General features: G+C 44.8%; 1 protein-coding gene across 4 annotated transcripts in view; it reads right to left on the minus strand.

Annotated features, from left to right (window-relative positions):
• Positions 1-4,796: 4,796 nt before the first annotated feature.
• STAU2 (staufen double-stranded RNA binding protein 2) overlaps positions 4,797-18,450 on the minus strand; it is a 308,534-nt gene continuing 294,880 nt past the window's right edge. For 2 of the 4 annotated variants that reach the window (XM_019807357.2, XM_034668202.1), the window contains exons 13-14: positions 6,096-6,184; positions 4,797-5,030 (exon numbers count right to left, since the gene is read on the minus strand). In XM_019807357.2, the coding sequence (XP_019662916.2) occupies positions 4,937-5,030; positions 6,096-6,184 (183 nt within the window). In that variant the 3' untranslated portion in view covers positions 4,797-4,936. The remainder of the gene's footprint in view (positions 5,031-6,095; positions 6,185-18,450) is intronic. The other 2 variants (XM_034668204.1, XM_034668203.1) reach the window with 1 other exon arrangement.

Raw genomic sequence — 18,450 nt, forward strand, 5'->3', positions numbered from 1 at the left:
TTTCTTCAGGGGGCTCTAAACTTGGGTTCTCTTGGTAGCCATGTTCTCTGGTATGCGTACTTGAGAAGCAAGAGCTGGTGTGGAGAGAGATGATTCAGACACTCAGAGGGAGGAGGGGAATTAAGAGACAGGGAGAAAGAGAGCTTCCTGGTTTCCCCAGAGCCTTCTACTTCCTGGCTCCAGTTTATGTCTGCATTTCTGCCCTTAGGTTCTGTGAAACACCCCTGTACCTTTAAAACAAGTTTCCCATTGGTAGTCTGGATAGGTTTCTATAGCTTACAACCAATAGACTCCAAATTGACAGAAGAGTAGTATTTTCCTTGCAGGTATTTGATTAAAAAAATTAGACACCTAATTTGAATATAAGCATACCACTAGTAAGAGAGGTATGAATGGTAGTATAAATTTAGAGCTGTAATGCTCTTAGGGGCCATCATTTTATAGACGTGGGAACTGGGGCTCAGGAAGGCTAGATCCCTTGCCAGGGTCCCATCTGTGTCTGAACCGGGTCTCTGGGTGCTTGACTCTTAGTCTGTGGCTCTTTCTCTACTAGCCACTGAATTGGATTGAAAGATCGTATTTACTCTCACAACTTGTGCACATTAAAAAATAGGCCACAGACTCTGTCATATTCTTGCCCCTGTAGTTTTTGGATGAAAAGCTGAAACTTGAAGATGTTATATGACTTCGACAAGGCTACATATTAACAAGGCTACACATTAACAGAAGCAACTAGAATTTATTCCTGGGCAGGAGACTCCATCCAAGAGGCCAGACTTCTCCATCCACGCATCCGGGTCACTGCTGATCCCGTTGGACCGGCAAATGCATCATGGCAGGGGTTTTAGGGTCGTTCGTCTATTCAGTAAACATTTACATACTCAAGTGGGCACTGTTCCCAGGCCAGGAGATATGACGAGGAATCACTTTGGTTGGTCTGCGGGCTGAGGGTAGGGAGAGGGCGTTAAAAGCTTCTTCATCTGCTGTATGTACATTTGAGGCTAGGGGGTGGGGGACATCTGCGGACATTTGGGGCGTGTGGGGTAGAGGTGAGATAAGATAATATTGCTAGAGGGGAAGCAGACGGTGGCTTTTTGACAGTTGTACCTGAATAGAGCACGCTGCCCAAAGCATGTAAGACGGGGCGGGGAGGGGGGGAAGTGACTGATGGGGACGAGCGGGTGAACATCGAGCTCCAGTGCGATGGCTGTAAAAACAAAATGCTCCACTCTCTGTGCTCATTTCCTTGTGGGTCTTTCCCTCCAGCTAAAATGTGGGTCCTTCAGGGGGAAGTAGTCTCATTTGTTTGTTTATTTTCTGCATTCCCAGCATACATCAGAGTGTGCTGGGGAATCCAAAGGAGGTTTTTGGTGTGTGTGTTTTTTTTTAATATTAAAAGGTTAGAACATAGAGGAGAGCTTCCCTAATGAGATAATTTTTAAATGAGTCTTGGCAAGGTGAGATTGAACTTGGGTGGTGTCTGCCAGAAATAGTCAGTGGGCTTGAAGGAGTCTAAGGAAGTCTTTGCTTTGAACCATATATTACAAGGTTCCTCCTCATGAGACACGTATCTGTGATTACGGAAATGTAGGAATGTATCTGGGAGTGGGGACTGGCATTAAATCTGCTAGCCTAGGGAAGAGATATAAATGCAGAAAGGGGAAGATGGGGGCAGGATAGTATAGTGGGTTTCCATGGGTCCAAAATCCTCTGAAGCGAGGGTGTTTTTGAACCCACCATGTTTTGGATTAAAAAATGCCACAGTCCCCCTGGGGTTGAAGGTACAGTAACGTCAGCAACGGGAATGCCATATATATATATGATCATGAGTGACTATCTCTGTGTCATGTTAAGCAGTGAGATTTAAAGTTTATTTCTTTAACAAGCTTATCTGTCCCTTCGGTAGATCATTCATTTACCCATTTTTGCATGTATTCAATGTATCATTTATACGTTAATCAGGTACCTATATCATGGTGGGGTAAGTTAGGGGAAACTCAAAGACAAATTCATACACTATTTTGCCATTCATGACTTCTTAGCTCTGTGTGCAAAGCTGTGAGGTTTTTCTATCATCCTTGGGCATAATGATAACAAGTAGCCTTTGGACGTGAAAAGGTACAGAACAAACGGGGCAGTGAGCACTCACCTGCAGCTGGATGAGACACCAATCAACTGGTCTGGACCGCATTTCCAAGGTCACCAGGAGTCCTGAAAACTTCCGTATAATACATTAAGTTTTTCATTCATCTATTTTTAATTTTATGGTGCAGGAATTTGGTTGAAGCTATCCACAACAACAAAACTCACCGTTGAGAATGTTTGCTGGGGAGAAGAACACTAGGGCGACTCGGACACATCACCCCAGGAAAGGGAGGGCTATCCTGTCACCGCCTGATTGGCGGTGTCTCACCAGTGATCTCTGGCAAGTTGTACTGGAAAGGGACGGTCAGAGTTCCAAAGTGCAATATTATATTTCCAATTAAAATGTAAAAACAAACCTTTCTCATAAAGCATATTGGCCTCAGCACTGGGAAGTGACTACAAAGCCCATTGCTGATTGAGAAAAGCTGAAAGCAGACACTGTAATTGATAAAGGAGATAAGTCAATCTGTGTCCTTTAAAGAATAATGAGTTCCATTTTTCATCAAAAAGATCTCCTTGTGCCGAAGAAACATTCTTTCAATAAATCTACTTAATGGTTTCCCCTCTAATGATATATAACATTGCGCTTGGAAAGAGCTGGGAGCATCCTAGCCGGTTCCTGCAAGGGTCTGCAGGCCACCCAACATTTGCATTGCTAATCCAACCCAAAGAAACCCCAAAAGGTTCCCAGACAGCGCTGTGTTCCCTGGGGGGGAATATCTAAAAGCTTTCCCGGGCTCTTCAAGCAGGTAGGTGGGACGGACTTTTGAGATCATTACCCCACCACTAAACTTGAGGTCCTATGCAAATTTCCATCCCCCCCAGTGCCAACCTGGTGTGTCCGGGATAGCTCCGCTCTGAGCGCGGCTCACGTCAGATCGTCAGATCACGCAAGAGTTAAGGTTTCAGATATTTGGGTGGCGAGAGCTCACTCTGACGGCCCTGGTGTTGCTCTGACCGTGGGCCGCAGGGGGTAGTCCGTGTTTATTGTGTTTGGTAAACTGAAGATCCACTTTAAAGACCCGGCCTGAAGGAGTGCTGTGTCCAGGCCCGTTCCCCCCGCCCCCCAACCCAGCCGAGGGCCTGAGCCTTGGTGGTAAAGGCAGAGCAGAAGAGACAACCTGTCCCCTCCTAAGAGAAGGATCCAGGGCCCTCTGCGCCCTGGTGCTAGGCAGCAGGACACGTCGCTCAGCTCGGCTTACCTTGGGACCCCCCAACTTTCCCAACGTGCTGTTGCTTCCACAAGGACCCAGCTTTATGTAACAAAACCCATTTCCTCCAAGGGCACCCAGCCCTCCCAATACTGGCGGACTTCCCCACATGGGAATCATTAAAAACAACCCTCGAGTTATTTCCTTATGTTGCTGTTTGTTTATTCTCCAGTCGCGTGTGAGTCAGCCCGATCATGGTTTGTGGTGGTTTTGCTTATGAAATCTTACATAATTATATTTCTCTTGTCATGTTGGGTCGAGCCGCGAGGCCGCAGAGTGTTTTCTCATTGCACAACTTTGGCTGATCGATACGGAGAAAGGCCGCACAATGAGCCGGCGTGGGCGGGTCGGGGAGCCGGCTGCTCGTCACCCGGGGGTTGGGCCCTGCGGGTTTGCAGACGCGGCCCCGGCGCGAGGGGCCCGGACACCCGCCGAAGCCCCCGATGCCGCGGCCCGGGCTCACCAGGCCTTCGGGACGGGGCTCGCCGGGGCGAGGGTGAAGAGCTGAGAGCCCGGGCACGAAAGAACGACAATGACCACACTTCACACAGAAACCGACCAAATTTTTACTGCATTCGCTACACGCCGGATTCCAACATGCTGGTCCAGAGCGTGGCTGGCTACAAGCTGGCAAGACGTTCACAGCTCCTCCGACAGGCTTTCCCTTCCCCGCCAGGTACATGATTGATTTCGATCCTCCTCACCGTCCCCAGGCCAGAGGCAGGTATTCAGAACACGCTCAATGCAAACAGTGAGTGGCTACAACGCACGGATGAGGGTGGGTGCGATTTCCACAGCAGAACGTGGAATCCAGAGAAATGGTTTGGGGAGGCCAGACGCCTCCCTAGTGGCTACTAGGATTATGGAGCTCGAAACCCACAACTGGTTGCTTTTGTTTAATTCCTGGAGTATACTGAAACTAGTTGTTCCTAACATGATTTCCTATTTTAAATAAAATAGCTGACCTGATTTAAACCTTGGTTGTTTGCATACGTCTTTGAGGCGTGCGCCTTCAAGGTATTCATATTGATACAGGGTGAAGATTACAAATATCGGCATAAAAAGAGAAACCGCGTGACTATATGAAGACAAGAACCATCACATTCCACAGCACGTCATTGGTTAATCTTTGAATCATCAAGCATTATTTAAAACGAGAGAGAGAGAGAGAGAGAGAGAGAGAGAGAGAGAGAAGAGAACGGAACACAAGCGCCACGACAAAACAATCATAACAACAGAACCAAACCCAATGTCTCTATTAATCGTTTAAAATTTTTACCCCTGTTTCTAACACTTCTCATTAATTGTTATTTCAAGCTCCAGTAGCAGGATCAGATTTCTGCTGCCTCTGGGCAAATGAGTTATGATCTGATCTCAAGTTCCAAGGGAAATGCTCAAAGTTTTATTTTTCCCCAGTTGAGTAAACAGTACTATGTATATTATCTCTCGTGTTAGAATAGTGTTGTCTTCACATGAGACTCAAATAATGGTATTAGTCATTCATTTCCTTGAACACAGACACCCTCATGCGTGCTGACAGGTTTATAAGGATGCGATGGCAGCCGTGGCTGTGGGAGCTGCTAGATGACCGACTTTGATTTCTTGCAGTCCTGAGCGATGGAGCCCGGGTGTGTCTGGTTATTGTCCGCTTTCTCTCCCAGATGCTGGGCTTGTCTGGAAGATTAATACATTAACAAGAGCTGAAGGCCCGGGGTTGCACGGCTTCAGACATGTTTACTAGCAGATGGCACACAGGATTCAAAGGTCACCACAAAAGTGACATTTTAAAGTGAAACAACAATATTTATGTTCAGATAGTCTACTGATGAGATCATGTGGAAATGTTTTTGATTAAATTAGCTTATAAATGGTTGCCAATCTATAGACAACTTAAAATGCCAGGTCTGTTTACCAAATGTTTTCTTCTCACGCTCTCACCGTTTACATATTAATGACCAAGTGCTGTTGGCTGTTAACAGGAGGATCAACAGATCTGGTTTTTACTTCCTGGGTTATCTGTTTCTTTTACATTCTCAAAAATGTTATCTCCTCTGAGGCGTGCTTTGAAATCTCACCTGCAATTATTAACAGCTTGGAAAGGGTTCGGATTCCACTATGGAAATGCAATTGCTTTCCATTTCTCTCGTATAAATTGGGCCTCTGAGAGAGACCTAAACTTCAGTCTCTCAGGTAAGACCTGACGTTCAATATCATGGAGAAGCTACGAGCTGGATTCAGAACTACTTGCTCCAGCTGCCTTCTCGCGTGCTTGTGTCCTACGACACTGTGAAAACCAAACTGCAGTTGGGGTGGGGGGACACCTCTTCTCGGCTGCTTTTCCTTTTCTCTCTTGTGCCCACAACTTAGCAGGGGTGTGAGTGGAAATGTTTACCTCGGAAAATGGTTTAGCTAGAAGAAAGCTCAACAGTATGAAGCCAAAACCTATGTTTTAAGAGTTATGCATGACTCTATAGTCAACAAAACTTACACGATTATTTCCAACAAAGGCATTAAACTGCAGAAATAATGATCAGTTAGTAGATTAAAACTTTCACAGACATAATATGGGAAATGAAAATGACCATATATGCTACTGTTTCTCATTCATTTACATTTAATTGTGTTATGAATAACTTTGTAAGATATAGATATTGTCCTTACCTTATTGTCATCTATATCTTGTTTTTCTGTACAGTTACAAATTTAGAAATGTAAGAATACAGCAGAAGATTTACTCACTTTTCAAGAGAACCTTTTTCAATATTCATTGCCCCTTCCATTGGATCCAGTCCTTGCTCAGAAAATTGTTTCAAGGCACTTAAAGCTGCCTAAAAATGAAAACAAACACACAAACAAGGAGATCCATTCACTGACTTTAATGTTAATAAACAGGTAATTGTAAAAGAGAACTGAGATGTATAGTAAAGACTATCATTTTCATTGGTCTAAATAAACTCTTTTTTGCATCATTTAGTAAAATTACATTTGAAAGGCTATATTATCATGGAGCAATGTATATACCATGAAGGCTTTATTTCTGTGGAGGGAGGAGATGGGGAGAGGAATCCCCAAGTCTCATGCCCTGCCCCTCATCCACAATTTTGTAAAATCACAAAGTTTTTATCTGCAAATGTAAGAACACCTATTTTAAGCCTACTGCAGTTTGACAATGACTTTGCATAATTTCTCCTCATATGACTGCAACTACCCTTCAGATGTGAAAACATCAGATTTTCCCAACTGAGGTACACTTTCCAAAGTTAGCATAAAGGTATCGTTCAGTTTCATGTTTAGCCCCAACCAAGTCATAGGATGTGAGCCGAGAAGTGGACCCAAGACACTCATGCATACTGAGGGGATGGTATGATGGCATTCTGCGGGGAGAGAGAAAATGTGCGCTCCTCGGGGCCGTGGGGAGGCAGGCCCGGCCACAGGAGAGCCTCCCGAGGTGTTGATATGCCCGTCATGCGTGGGACGCTGAAGGGTGTTGACAGGCTGGTGGAGCCTCTCTGGATAGCTGGGAGGCACCAAAAATGTGATGCTGATAAGATCTACATAACTTGTTGACACTCTTGTGCACGTTCCAAATTGTTATTTCTTCGAATAAGAATTTGGTTCTTTTTCCCCTCCCCCCCACAGCACCACTTGAAAGCTCGATTAGAAGGGCTTTGTTGAGTCTGAGATAGGTGTGAGCGGCCCAGGGCTGTTTGAATCCTGGGGATCCCGCTGGGTCACACTTTGGTCATCTGTATCTTCTCAACTGCCTTTGAAAAAGGGCTAACTCTTGCAGTTTCCCAAACCTTTATCTGCCAGAGGCCCCTTTTGGGTAGCTAAGTGTGTGATACCTTGTAAATGTTATTTTTTGTAACATAGTTTTTGATTTTAATTTTTAAGGTAATAGACTTAATTTCTGTAGAGTGGTTTTAGGTTTGCGGAAAAATCGAGCAGGGATGCCAGTGCCCGACCCCACTACTCCTGGTCTTGGCCCCAGCTCACACTATACAGCAGGTGGCCTAGGCTATCTCACTGGGGTACTACTGCTGGTTGAATTGTACCCCCCTCCACCAAAAAAAAAAATCTATATGTTGAAGTTCTGACCCCCAATACCTCCAAACTGTGGCCTTATTTGAAAACAGGGTCATTCCAGATTTAAGGGAGATGAAGTCCTACTGGAATAGGGTGGTCCCAAATCCAGTATGGCCAATGTCCTTATAAGAAGGGGAACTTTGGGTGTGGATACACACACACACAGGGAGAACACCATGTGGAGGGAAAGGCAGGGATTGAAGTGATACGACAGAAGCCAAGGGACGTGAATGATCACCAGCAAATGACCAGACACTATGGAGAGGACTAGAACAGTCTCCCTCAGAGCCCTCAGAAGGAAGCAACACCACCAACACTCGAGTTTGGACTTCCAGCCTCCAGAACTGTAGGAAGATACACTGCTGTTGATGGAACTGCTCAGTTTGTGGTATTTTGCTATGAGAACTCTCACAAACGAATATAGGCACCTCATAATTCCTCCTTAAGCATCAGAGAACCTCTTTCTCCTCTGTGTGATGTTTCCTTTATTAGCTTTTTGTTATAAAAATAGTTTTCCTTACAGGACAATCATAATAGGTACAAGCCAAGAAGAACAGTGGAAATATTCACAGTCCCACCCACCCATTTACTACTTGGTATAATGTCTTTCCATATGCTTTCCTATCCCTTCCCCATATGCACATACTTCAACCTGGATCATATCCAGACACTGTTTTATAACCTGTTCTTTTCATTGAACACGAGCAGTTTTGCATGTCTAGAGAGACCTGTCAATAGCATCATTTTGCCTGACCGCACAGTATGTTGACTGGATATGCCCTCTTCTATTTATCCGGTCCCTATGGTTGGACATTTCAGACACTCCCAATATTGAAGCTGTTATGAATGCTGCATCCAGCTTTCTAATGATTAAAACTTTTGTGTATCAGCTCAATAATTTCCTGATGATAAATTCCTAGAAATTGAATTTCTGGGCCAAAAAGCAGGCACATTTTTAAAGATCTGACATGAAAATTAATTAATTAATTAATTAAGATCTGACCGGAGCTTTCTCTCTGCCCTCAGAGAGGCTGTGACCACAGCAGCAGTGTAAGGAGCTGATGTTTCTCTAGGTGCTTTGGGAATTAACCTCTCAGAACCACCTTGTGGGGTACTCGAAGCAGTTTTGTCATCTTATGGCCCCATCTTCTCTTTCATTTATCCATCCTGACCATGTACTTTAGTCACTAGATTTGGTTTTGAGTAAAGTTTGGTGGCTTTCAAAATTAGATTGACTCTCAAAAGATCCAGATTTTGACCATTCCCCTCCCCCAGAAAAATCTGCAGAGGGATCTTGCTCACGTTTAGAGTCATTCAATTGGGTGACCTCTGAGTTCCTTTCCAGTCTTGAAATGCTGGCGTGCTGCACGGACTTCCTAGGTGCCTCGCGCTGTGAAGAGCCCTGTGGGCGTGCACACTCCCATGAGCTTGTTGCATGGACCTGACCTCTGGAGGCCCGCCTCACATATGAATGTATGGGCTGAGGCACCGGCCCCACTCAAGACCAGTCCGTGTCTGACATTTCCAGGGAGCCCAACTTCATGGGGATGGAGGTGGTGCTCAGGAACTTACCGGCCTTAGTATAGTCAACAGTTTTGAACAAATGAACAACTATTCTTTTTTCCGATCCTTTACTATACGAATTATTGTCAGGAATGCTAATTTTTATCAATTTCTTCCCAGACGAACTATTATGGAAGGCTGGTCAGTACCCCAAATTTAAATTTGCCATGTGATACTGCTGAATGAGACACACAAGAGCCCCAGGGTTTCTTGGTCCTGCTGTATTCCCAACGAGGTCAAAATGGCAACCAAAAACAACTTGTGAAGACAATTTTCAAAAGTCATTCATAGGCTAATTGTAGCCCATTTCCCCTCATTTTTGAAATACTTGTTGCCTGACGCCTGGAACTAAATGTCCGGCTCCACCAAGTCAGGCACACCAGGGACACCTGCTCTGTTCCATCCAACAGGAGACGCACCCGTGAGACACAGGCCAGGTCTCAGAGAGCAGGTTCCGTGTTTTAGCTCTTGCAAAATCTCCCGGGTGATTTTTATCAACATGTCAGGCAGGTCCCCATGCACTTTCAAAATGCCTGTCATCACTCAAAGAATGTACTGCAGGCTGGAATGGCCGTGTGCTCTTTCACTCAATGCCATGGACAGATTTCTAGAATTCTTGCATGGCTGCGTCCCTCCAAAGGTATGCTTAAAGGCTTCCAAATAATATTCCCTTATTTATCTGATGAGATAATTCAACCCACATCTTATTGATGACCCCGAATACAATTGCTTATAAATAGGAGAGGACTTCATACTAATTTATAAAAGATAATGAAGACGATTTATCTTCTCTGTAAACAGCAATTGCTACCATTTGATGAACATCACTCTGCCATAGTCATGAGACTGGGCCCTTTACCTGAGTGACCTCAGGTGTCCCACAGCCCTGCAGGTGGGTCCTACCCGTGAGGAATTCAGTAACCTACTCGAGGTCACACAGGTAGCAAAAGGCAGAGCAGGGATTTGAACCCAGAGCACATTCTGGGCCAGATCCCTTTATTTCCTTCAAACCTAGCCAATTTCAGCATGACTTCTTTTCGGTATCATTATTTCCAGATCAGTCTCATTCCCTCCTCCATACTCATTCTATTAATGATTCCCCATTATAGTTCCTGGAGGTAAGCTCGTATAATTATCCCCATTTTCTAGAGAAGGGGTTTATTATCCTGTGGGATATTCAGCTGCCAATCTCCAGCCTCTCTGTGGCCCCTGGGTTGTCTTCTGAAGCCTCGTTCAGCGCTTCTCTAATGCTTGTAGTTTGGGCTAAAATTAAATTGCTGTAGGAATTATTTGTCACTTAGAATTACCCAACGACTCCCAAACAAGGTGACTTGACTGTCCATTTCTTAACATTCTGAGGGTACTAAGTCTTGCTCACTTTATTTGCCTCTCCTCTATTGTTCTGAGAAGAGTTCATTCCTCACCTGCGTGCGGTTGCCAGCAGGGGGGAAAAACAAGCTGCAGGTTTTGCCCGGGATCATGGGCTGTAGTGTCCTGCAGTGAGAGGACGTGCTGGGATTGCAAAGGTGAATGGACAGAGAAAGGACAGAGGGCTCGGCGGGGATTTATAGAGAGCGATCAGCCAAACATGTTTAGGAAAGCGGAGATGGGCAGGGGCTGCCGACCAGGTGCTAAGGGAACAGTGGCCCTGCTGCTTCTTCTCCCACTGGTCATGAGAGCCACTGGGGCGCTCCCACCGTATTCCCAATTCATCAGCCACTGCTTTCCCAGAAAGGATACTTTACAGATGAAAAAATTCCATCTGTGAGATGGGTGTCCTTCACTTTCTACAGCAAAACGGCCACAAGAATAGGATAGTGCAGCAATGCCCGAAATAGCCCCGTTTATCTAGCAAGACTCAATTATCAATCATTTCAAAGAACAATGTATAATGGAATGGCTTGCGAACAAATGCTAAAATTGAACAGCCTGCAGAAAACATTTTACTATGCGCATCCAAATCTGTCCAGAAGCCGGTAAAATCAACAAAATCGCCATGTTTAAACTCTACCAAATGAATAAATTGTTACTTGCTAGAGGCCAGTAGTTTAAAAAAAGAATAAGTACAGATTATGAAAATGCTACATTAGGTAAAGAACACTGGAGTGAGGGAAAAATCAAATGACTCTCATTTGGAGAAACATCTGAAGCCTGATTAAGGAGCTACTGAGAGGGTAAATAGATAAGAAGAGGCTCAGCTCCTACTGTCTCGGTTCACCCCCTCAGCCTGGACAATTTGCTGTGTGATCACGGTAAACTACTGTTGGGGACTCGTGGGAAGGAGGCAAATCTGGGTGCCTTAATGAGGAACATCCTGAAACGATGCTTAACTCGAAGTTGTACGACTTCCCACACACCGTGGATTTGAGAATTTCAAAGATGCGCTAACATAAGTACCCAGAACCCTCTGTGAGGCTCTGGCCATAAACAAATAGACAATTCAATGATTTCATTTCCAAGGTCAGAAAATGCTTCCTACCAAATCAAAACAAACTCACTCAGTGTCCAAGTGTATGTTACCGCAGTCTACCAAGTGGAATCTCGAACTTAAGCTTTAGGACCATTTTCGTGTTCTGGGATTCAAAAAAAAAAAAAAAAAAAAAAAAAAAAGGAAAGGAAAAGAAATGAAAAGAAAAGAAAGAAAGAAAAGGAAAGGAAAAAAGGTATATTCAAGGCAATTCATGTAGCTTGGTTTGAAAGGAGATTTTAAAGAAGCATTTTAAAGAAGTGGATGACATTTCCTTTTCTTATTCCTGTCTTTTCAGCTCAACACTTGTATCCATTTGTGTGTGTGTTTCCCTTAAAAGAAAGCATCTACATAGATACGTAGAAATATTTTGGTCCCCAACAGATTTTACAACTGTTTTGTGAGGAAAGCCCCACAGGTTCTTGAACAGATGTCGCTACCATTTCATGGATCACTTGTTTTGCGCGTAGTTATAGCAATGCCAGAAACAAAATGCCAGGAAGATACTTTCCATGCCTGTTTGTTGGTCTTGGTTTGCACGCATGCACGCGCGCCTGCGTGTGTGTGTGTGTCTGTCCGCAGAAGGGAGGTGAGTCTTCCCAGCCATTTCTAACGTTCCCCTCGTTAATCAGCAATTAGCAAATTGTGTTGAAACCAGTGCCTATTCTTCCTGCTTCCTTCTTTAAGAGTTAAATGTAACAGCATTAAAACATTTTTTGAGAGACAACAATGGTCCTCATTAGCAAAAATGAGAATTTTAACTCATCCCTTTACGACACACGGTTCTTCTTGTCATGTTTAAACACAGAGTCCGATGGATACTTTTATTTCCTTTTTTTTCTCCCCCTTTCACACTTTTCCCACTGATTTTCTCTCCTGCATCCCAGAACAGACAGGCTTTTCCCATTAAAGTCCATGGCAACCACACACGCCTGAATGAGGCCTTCATTTCTCCGTCAGTGTTCAAGGTTTGTTTTGTTTTGCCTTTTCCCCCCCGAAGTGCTTGCTCATGTGGGACTCTAACTGCTCTAGCAGCTCTAACTGCTCGATTCATTTCAGAATGCACACCGTGGTCATATGTGCAGCTCACTAAATAGGTCTTAAATGAGAAAATGATAGGCTTCAAACAGCAAAGGTCTTTACGTGCAGTTGAGGACCCCCCTAACGTCTCGTCCCAGCAATCTTTGAGACCAGCTCTCCACTGAGTCATTTCAGTGACCGAAAACCAGCAGGTTCTTCCATAAGTTTCAGGCTTATTGCCTAAAGAATGTGAATTTTAACACTCCTAAGTTATCATTTTCCGGCTTTGAAAGGTCTATAACGAAACGCCAAGTCTCTCTTTCTATAAAATAAAAGAAACCAGAAAGAGAAAATTGTATTTCTAAATTGTATCACACTACGATAGGACCCTCAGTCTACCACATTTCAGATGAATCAATGATAGGGCTTTGAAAATAAAATGAAAAAGGATTACACTGAGCTTTAATTAAACCATTTGCTGCCCTATTCTAACAATTTCCTATCGCTGGCACTTTCCATGTATGCTCACATAATCCTATTGGCTCGTGTAATTTCCATAAAATTGGTACTTTAGGAAAGGCTTATTGTCGGAACAAAGGGATGTCAGCCTGCTAAGGTGATGGCTACTCATTGTAATAGAAAAAAAAAGAGGCGGGTAGTGCTCTGAAGACATGCAGGTTTTAGACAGTCTACCAAAGCAGAGAAAAATGAATTTTGACTCTAGAATTAGGGGAATTAGTACAAAATTGGGCACCTAAGACTACAGACTTAGGCATCATCTATATTCCCCAGTCAGGCTCTTACATTGGGTGTCCACGTAGCTGCCAACCTTGACAATGATACAGAGTCCAGCTTAAAGCAGGATTAACAGTGCTGAGGAATGTTCGAGGTGCATTTAGAACAAACATCAGCAGTGGTATCCATGCTGCCATGTCTTATTTTAACCACACTGGTTCTGTTTTACCAACATCATTCCTTTTAGTATTCTTGTGTTGTCCAACAAAAAGTCCCCTCTGTAATGGCGGGTTACCACAACATGCTGTTGGGTACAAAGGCAGATGTCCACAAATGACGGCAGCGTCACTCTGCGCTAGGCAGAAGTGTCCATGTCCTAACCTCCAGAATGTGCATGTGTTACCTCACATGGCAAGAGTGATTCTGTGGATGAGACTGAGGTATAAACACTGAGATGGGGAAGATTATCCTGGATTATCCAAGTGGGTCCAATCTAATCACATGAGTCCTTAAAATCAGAGACTCTTTCCTGGCTTTGGTGAGAGAAGACGATATGGCCAGGAAAAAATGGTCAGAGTGATGTTGTTAGTTTTGAAGCTAGAGGAAGGGGGGATACAAGCCAAGGCATGTAGGTGGGCTCTAGAAGCTGGAAAAGGCAAAAAGGCAAAAAGACCAATTCTCCCCTCAAGCCAAAACAAAAACAAAAAATTGCGGCTACCTTGATTTTAGGCCAGAGAGATCCCTGCATGACTTCTAATCTATAGAACTCTAAGATAATGCATTAGTGTTGTTAAGCCATTAAGTCTAGCAATTTGTCAAAGCAGCAAGAAAAACTAATACACTCTTCCTGTCATCTTGATAAGGAAGGGTGTGGAGCATGGCATTAGGAGTCTGTCAGGCCTAGGCTAAAACGCCAGACCTACTGTAGACCAGCTGTATGTCTATGCAAGTTACTTTACCCCTCTGAGTTTCTTGGGGTTAATGCCTGGACCATAAATGAGAGCTTTTATTACACATCTTTCTCTGTTGTTCTTTTTTAAAAAATCTTAAAAGATTTTATTTGTCAGAGACAGAGAGAGCACAAGCAGAGGGAGTGGCAGGCAGAGGGAGAAGCAGGCTCCCTGCTGAGCAGAGGGCCCAACTCGGGACTCGATCCCAGGACCCCGGGAACATGACCTGAGCTGAAGGCAAACGCTTAACTGAGCTACCCAGGAGTACCACACCTTTCTCTGTTGAGACCAACATCCAGTCATAAAATTCTTTATACTATCTATATATATTTATACTACTATAAATTCTTTATACTATCTCATTTATGTCCCATTTCTTATATATTCCTATTATGTTTTCTAGTGCATTGCTTACCCGTCTCTCTTCCTAAGAGAACTCTAACATTATGCCTACCCTTTAATCAAAAGCCATTAATGACTTCCAGCCGCAAATAACATTCTGTATCCTTGGCCTGGCACCATCAGCTGGTCCCATTCTACTCCACAACTTCATTTATTGCAATTTCATTTCAGCGTGTTTCTCAGAGCGTGAGGCCCAGACCAACAGACCGGTCACCAGCCTCAGGAACACCTGGCAGGTGTCAGTGTTACCAAGAGCTCCCCAGCCAGTGGGCCTGGAGACACACCAACATTGCAGAAGGCCCGCCCGCATGGATCTCCAGCCCTGGTCTGATAGGTCTACCTCTTGTGCCCTGGAGACATCTGAATTTTCTTACCTCCACAGCTTTGCTCCTGAAGCCTTTCATCTTCCCAGGGCGTGTTCCCCGACTCCCAGCCTGTCTCCCATCTATGAACTTCTGACAGCCCTTGCCATCTGTCTTCCTGAACTGTGGGCTATCTTCAGTGTGTTGTGTCCTGTCTTTCTAATAGTTGGTCAGCACACTGTGTTTACAGAACATCTTCAAGGAATATTCCTTGGTTGATTATTTATCGGCTTCCACCTGAAGCTCCCTAAGACAGACAAGTACACATTTCTGCTTTCGGTTTACTCTCTATTCTCTGAGTCGGCATCTTGATCTCACGTGCTTTTCCTCACTTCAGGGCATCCTCTAAAGCTTCTCTCCTATGAGACTCCCTCTCCTCCTTTTACACCCCCCCCCACCCACAGGCTCTGCAGCCAAGATGCTGTAGGACAAACAGTCCCAAGAAAGCAGAGCTGGGTCGTCTCTATCCTCCCCGTGAGAGAAGGTTCTCCTGTCCCACAATCCACCTCCGAGGACTATAGATGATAGCTACTGACTTTTTGAAATGTCAATCATTTGGGTTTTGGCTTCGGTCATCTTTGGGGTCTGTACTAGTGCTTCCCCCTCCCTGGGCCGGTGTGAGGTCTACAAAGTCCCTGCGAAACCCAACCTGGGAAGACCCCACAATGGGGGATTTGCCTGAGACCTTCAGGGGGTACATTCTGAAATAGAGGACCAGAGGGGAGTCTCTTCCATCCAAAGAGAGCCTGGTTCTGGAGGGCAGTGGTACCTGAATTCTGCCTTGCCCCAAAGGTCCCTTTGGGACTTCATGGTTCTTTGATATTCTACTCCAAAGAGAAGGAGAAGCATTGCCCCTCAACATGGGCACATACTGTTCTGTCTACCCAGAAATTCCAGTTAGGTCTGAGTATGTGATTGAAAAAGACGTATTATTATTTCATATTTCATAATTTTTTTGTATTTTTTGGTTATTTCTTATTTTTTGTTATTTCATAATTTTTTACTGCATCTAAGGTGCTCTGGGATTGCATGGCTGTAGGGGGCAGTTGTAAACAATAGGGAGTGATTGGTCAAAAAATATAACCTATGAAGTTCTGCTTAATTCTGAACTTTTGGTTGTACTGAAATGGAGTCCAAGGTGGTAAAGGCAGGTGGGCTGCAGACCTTGCTGATTCCCCCAATGGGGGAGACATGCAGAAGCCTGATTTCTTCTCTTGGGGCATTTGGTGGCCATCCTAGTGGTCAGATTGCAGCAGAGAGGGGGCCAGGATAGATCTTTACCTCCATCCCAAATGTCTCCTTAGCCTCTTACTGAGATCTGATTTTATATATATATCATATATAATTATATATATATATAAAATATATGTTACATATATAAAGATATATATTTTATATATAATATATATATATTTACTTTTTAAAATGAAAATTCCAAACATTCACAAAAGTACAAAGGGTAGTATACTGAAGTCCCATACACCTAACACTCAGATTAAGAATGATCAGTAATATGCCAATCTTATTTCATATATCTTCATGTTTTCCTGGAGGATTCCAAATCAGGTATCAGATAAATTTCCTGATAGTCTCAAAGATGCCTTTTAAAGTTGGTTTTTGAATCTACATCCCAACAGCTCATGCACTGTATTTGATTGATCTTTTAAGATCTAGGAGTCCTGTGGAAGGCAGAATAATGGCAAAGGTGTCCAAGCCCTAATCCCTGCTGGGACTCGGGGAGGGAGCAATTAGCCTGGATTACCCACAGCGACTCATCTAATCAAAATCCTTCACCTCATGGGTCCTCTTCCAGTGCTGGCCAGAGAGGGACATGTGACGGTGCATGAAAGCTCAGAGGGATGTGACGTTACTGGCTTGGAAGGGCAAGTTAGGGGCCATGGAGCAAGGAATGAGGGAAGCTGACAGAAGCTAGAAAAGTCTAAGTAATGGATTCTCCCCCAGAGCCTCTAGAAAAGAATACAGCACTGCCGACACCTTGATTTTAGCCCCCGGAGATGCTGTCTGACTTCCGACTACAGACTGAGACAGGCCCCTGGTGTTTGAAGCCACCATTCCTTTAGCAGGTGACTGAAAGTCACACGGAGCTGTGACTGCCCTATTTTCTCCTGAGACCAGCTGGTCTTGGGCCCAAGAAGGAGCCGCCAGGGCCCAACTGAGACAAGCAGGGGAGGGGAGGCTGGGCCTCGGGAAGAAATGGGGCCAGCTGTGCTTCCCTGGTTCTCTACCGGCCACAGCAGGCAGGACGGAAGGAGCTCCTTGCCCTGCTCCGAGCAAGCTGCACGTTGAGTCAAGTCACTCATCACCTAAATCCTGCGAAGACCTCCCTCCACCCTTAGGGACCTAGGCACCACTCTCCTCTTCACCCCGAATGCTCTGTGCTGGCCTCCTTTTTGTTCCTTGACCTGGACAAGCTCTTTCTCACCTTGGGGATTCAGGCTGGCCGGCCCCTGTGGCCACCCCTTCTCATGACTGACCGCTTATCAGCCTTCAGATCTTGGCTCCAGGGTGGAACTGAACACCCCATCTAGAGTGTGCCCCCCAACCCCCAGCAGAGGGTGGGCAGTGGAGAGGGGGGAGGTATGGAGCCAGCAGCAGAGGCTGCGGACTTGTCTGGGTAGGAGGGTGAGTGGCGACTCCTGGCTGGATGCAGCAGGGAGAACTAACCTCAACAGGCGGACCATTTAGGTGAGGCCAAGATCTGAAGCTAGGCTAATTCAGGGTCACTGTCAAGGCTGGAACCCAGATAGGCTGGAACCCCATACTCACTGGGCTCACCAGAACCTATACATGAATGTATGTTAATTAGCAACATTGTATTTTTTCTTAATACTAAAAGGCTAGGTTTCTATTGGTCTGGGGGACATCTAACCCTCTTGCTTTTCTTCTTACGTCACTGGGCACTTCTCAGTTTCCTCAACTGCTGGCTTTTGCCTTGCCCTGACTTTTAAGTCCATCCTTGGGCCTCTTATCTTCTTTACCATTATTCTCTTCCTAGATGATTTCACTGCGGTCTATGACTTAAATCCCTTATAAACATTGATGGCCCCCAAATCCTATCTTCAGCCTGGCCTTCTGCCCTAGAGTTCACACGTACGACTGCCTGGTAGGTTTCTCCCCTTAGGTGTGTAAAAGGCATTTAAAATCTGCCGAGACCTGAATTCGCAATTATTATCCCCCAAACCACTCCTCTCCCAGGACGCGTAACCCGCATTGAACCAGCGGCTCTGATAAAAAAAAAAAACACACTAGGAATCAACCTCGCTCACCTCCCACATCTGACCCATTATCTAGTTCTGTTGGTTCCTCTTAGAAATGCATCCAGAATCCAAGTATGTCTCGCCACCTGCTCTCCCACCATCCCAGCCCAGGTCACTGTCATCTCTCAGCAAGACTCATGCCATTGCTTCCTAACCATATCTCCCCATATCTATGCTCACCTAAAGCCATTTCTTCAAATACTTCCAGAGTGATAGGTGTGAAATGTAGAT

The sequence above is a fragment of the Ailuropoda melanoleuca genome, chromosome 9 (genome assembly GCF_002007445.2).
Source record: "Ailuropoda melanoleuca isolate Jingjing chromosome 9, ASM200744v2, whole genome shotgun sequence".
In the NCBI taxonomy this organism is placed as follows: Eukaryota; Metazoa; Chordata; class Mammalia; order Carnivora; family Ursidae; genus Ailuropoda; species Ailuropoda melanoleuca.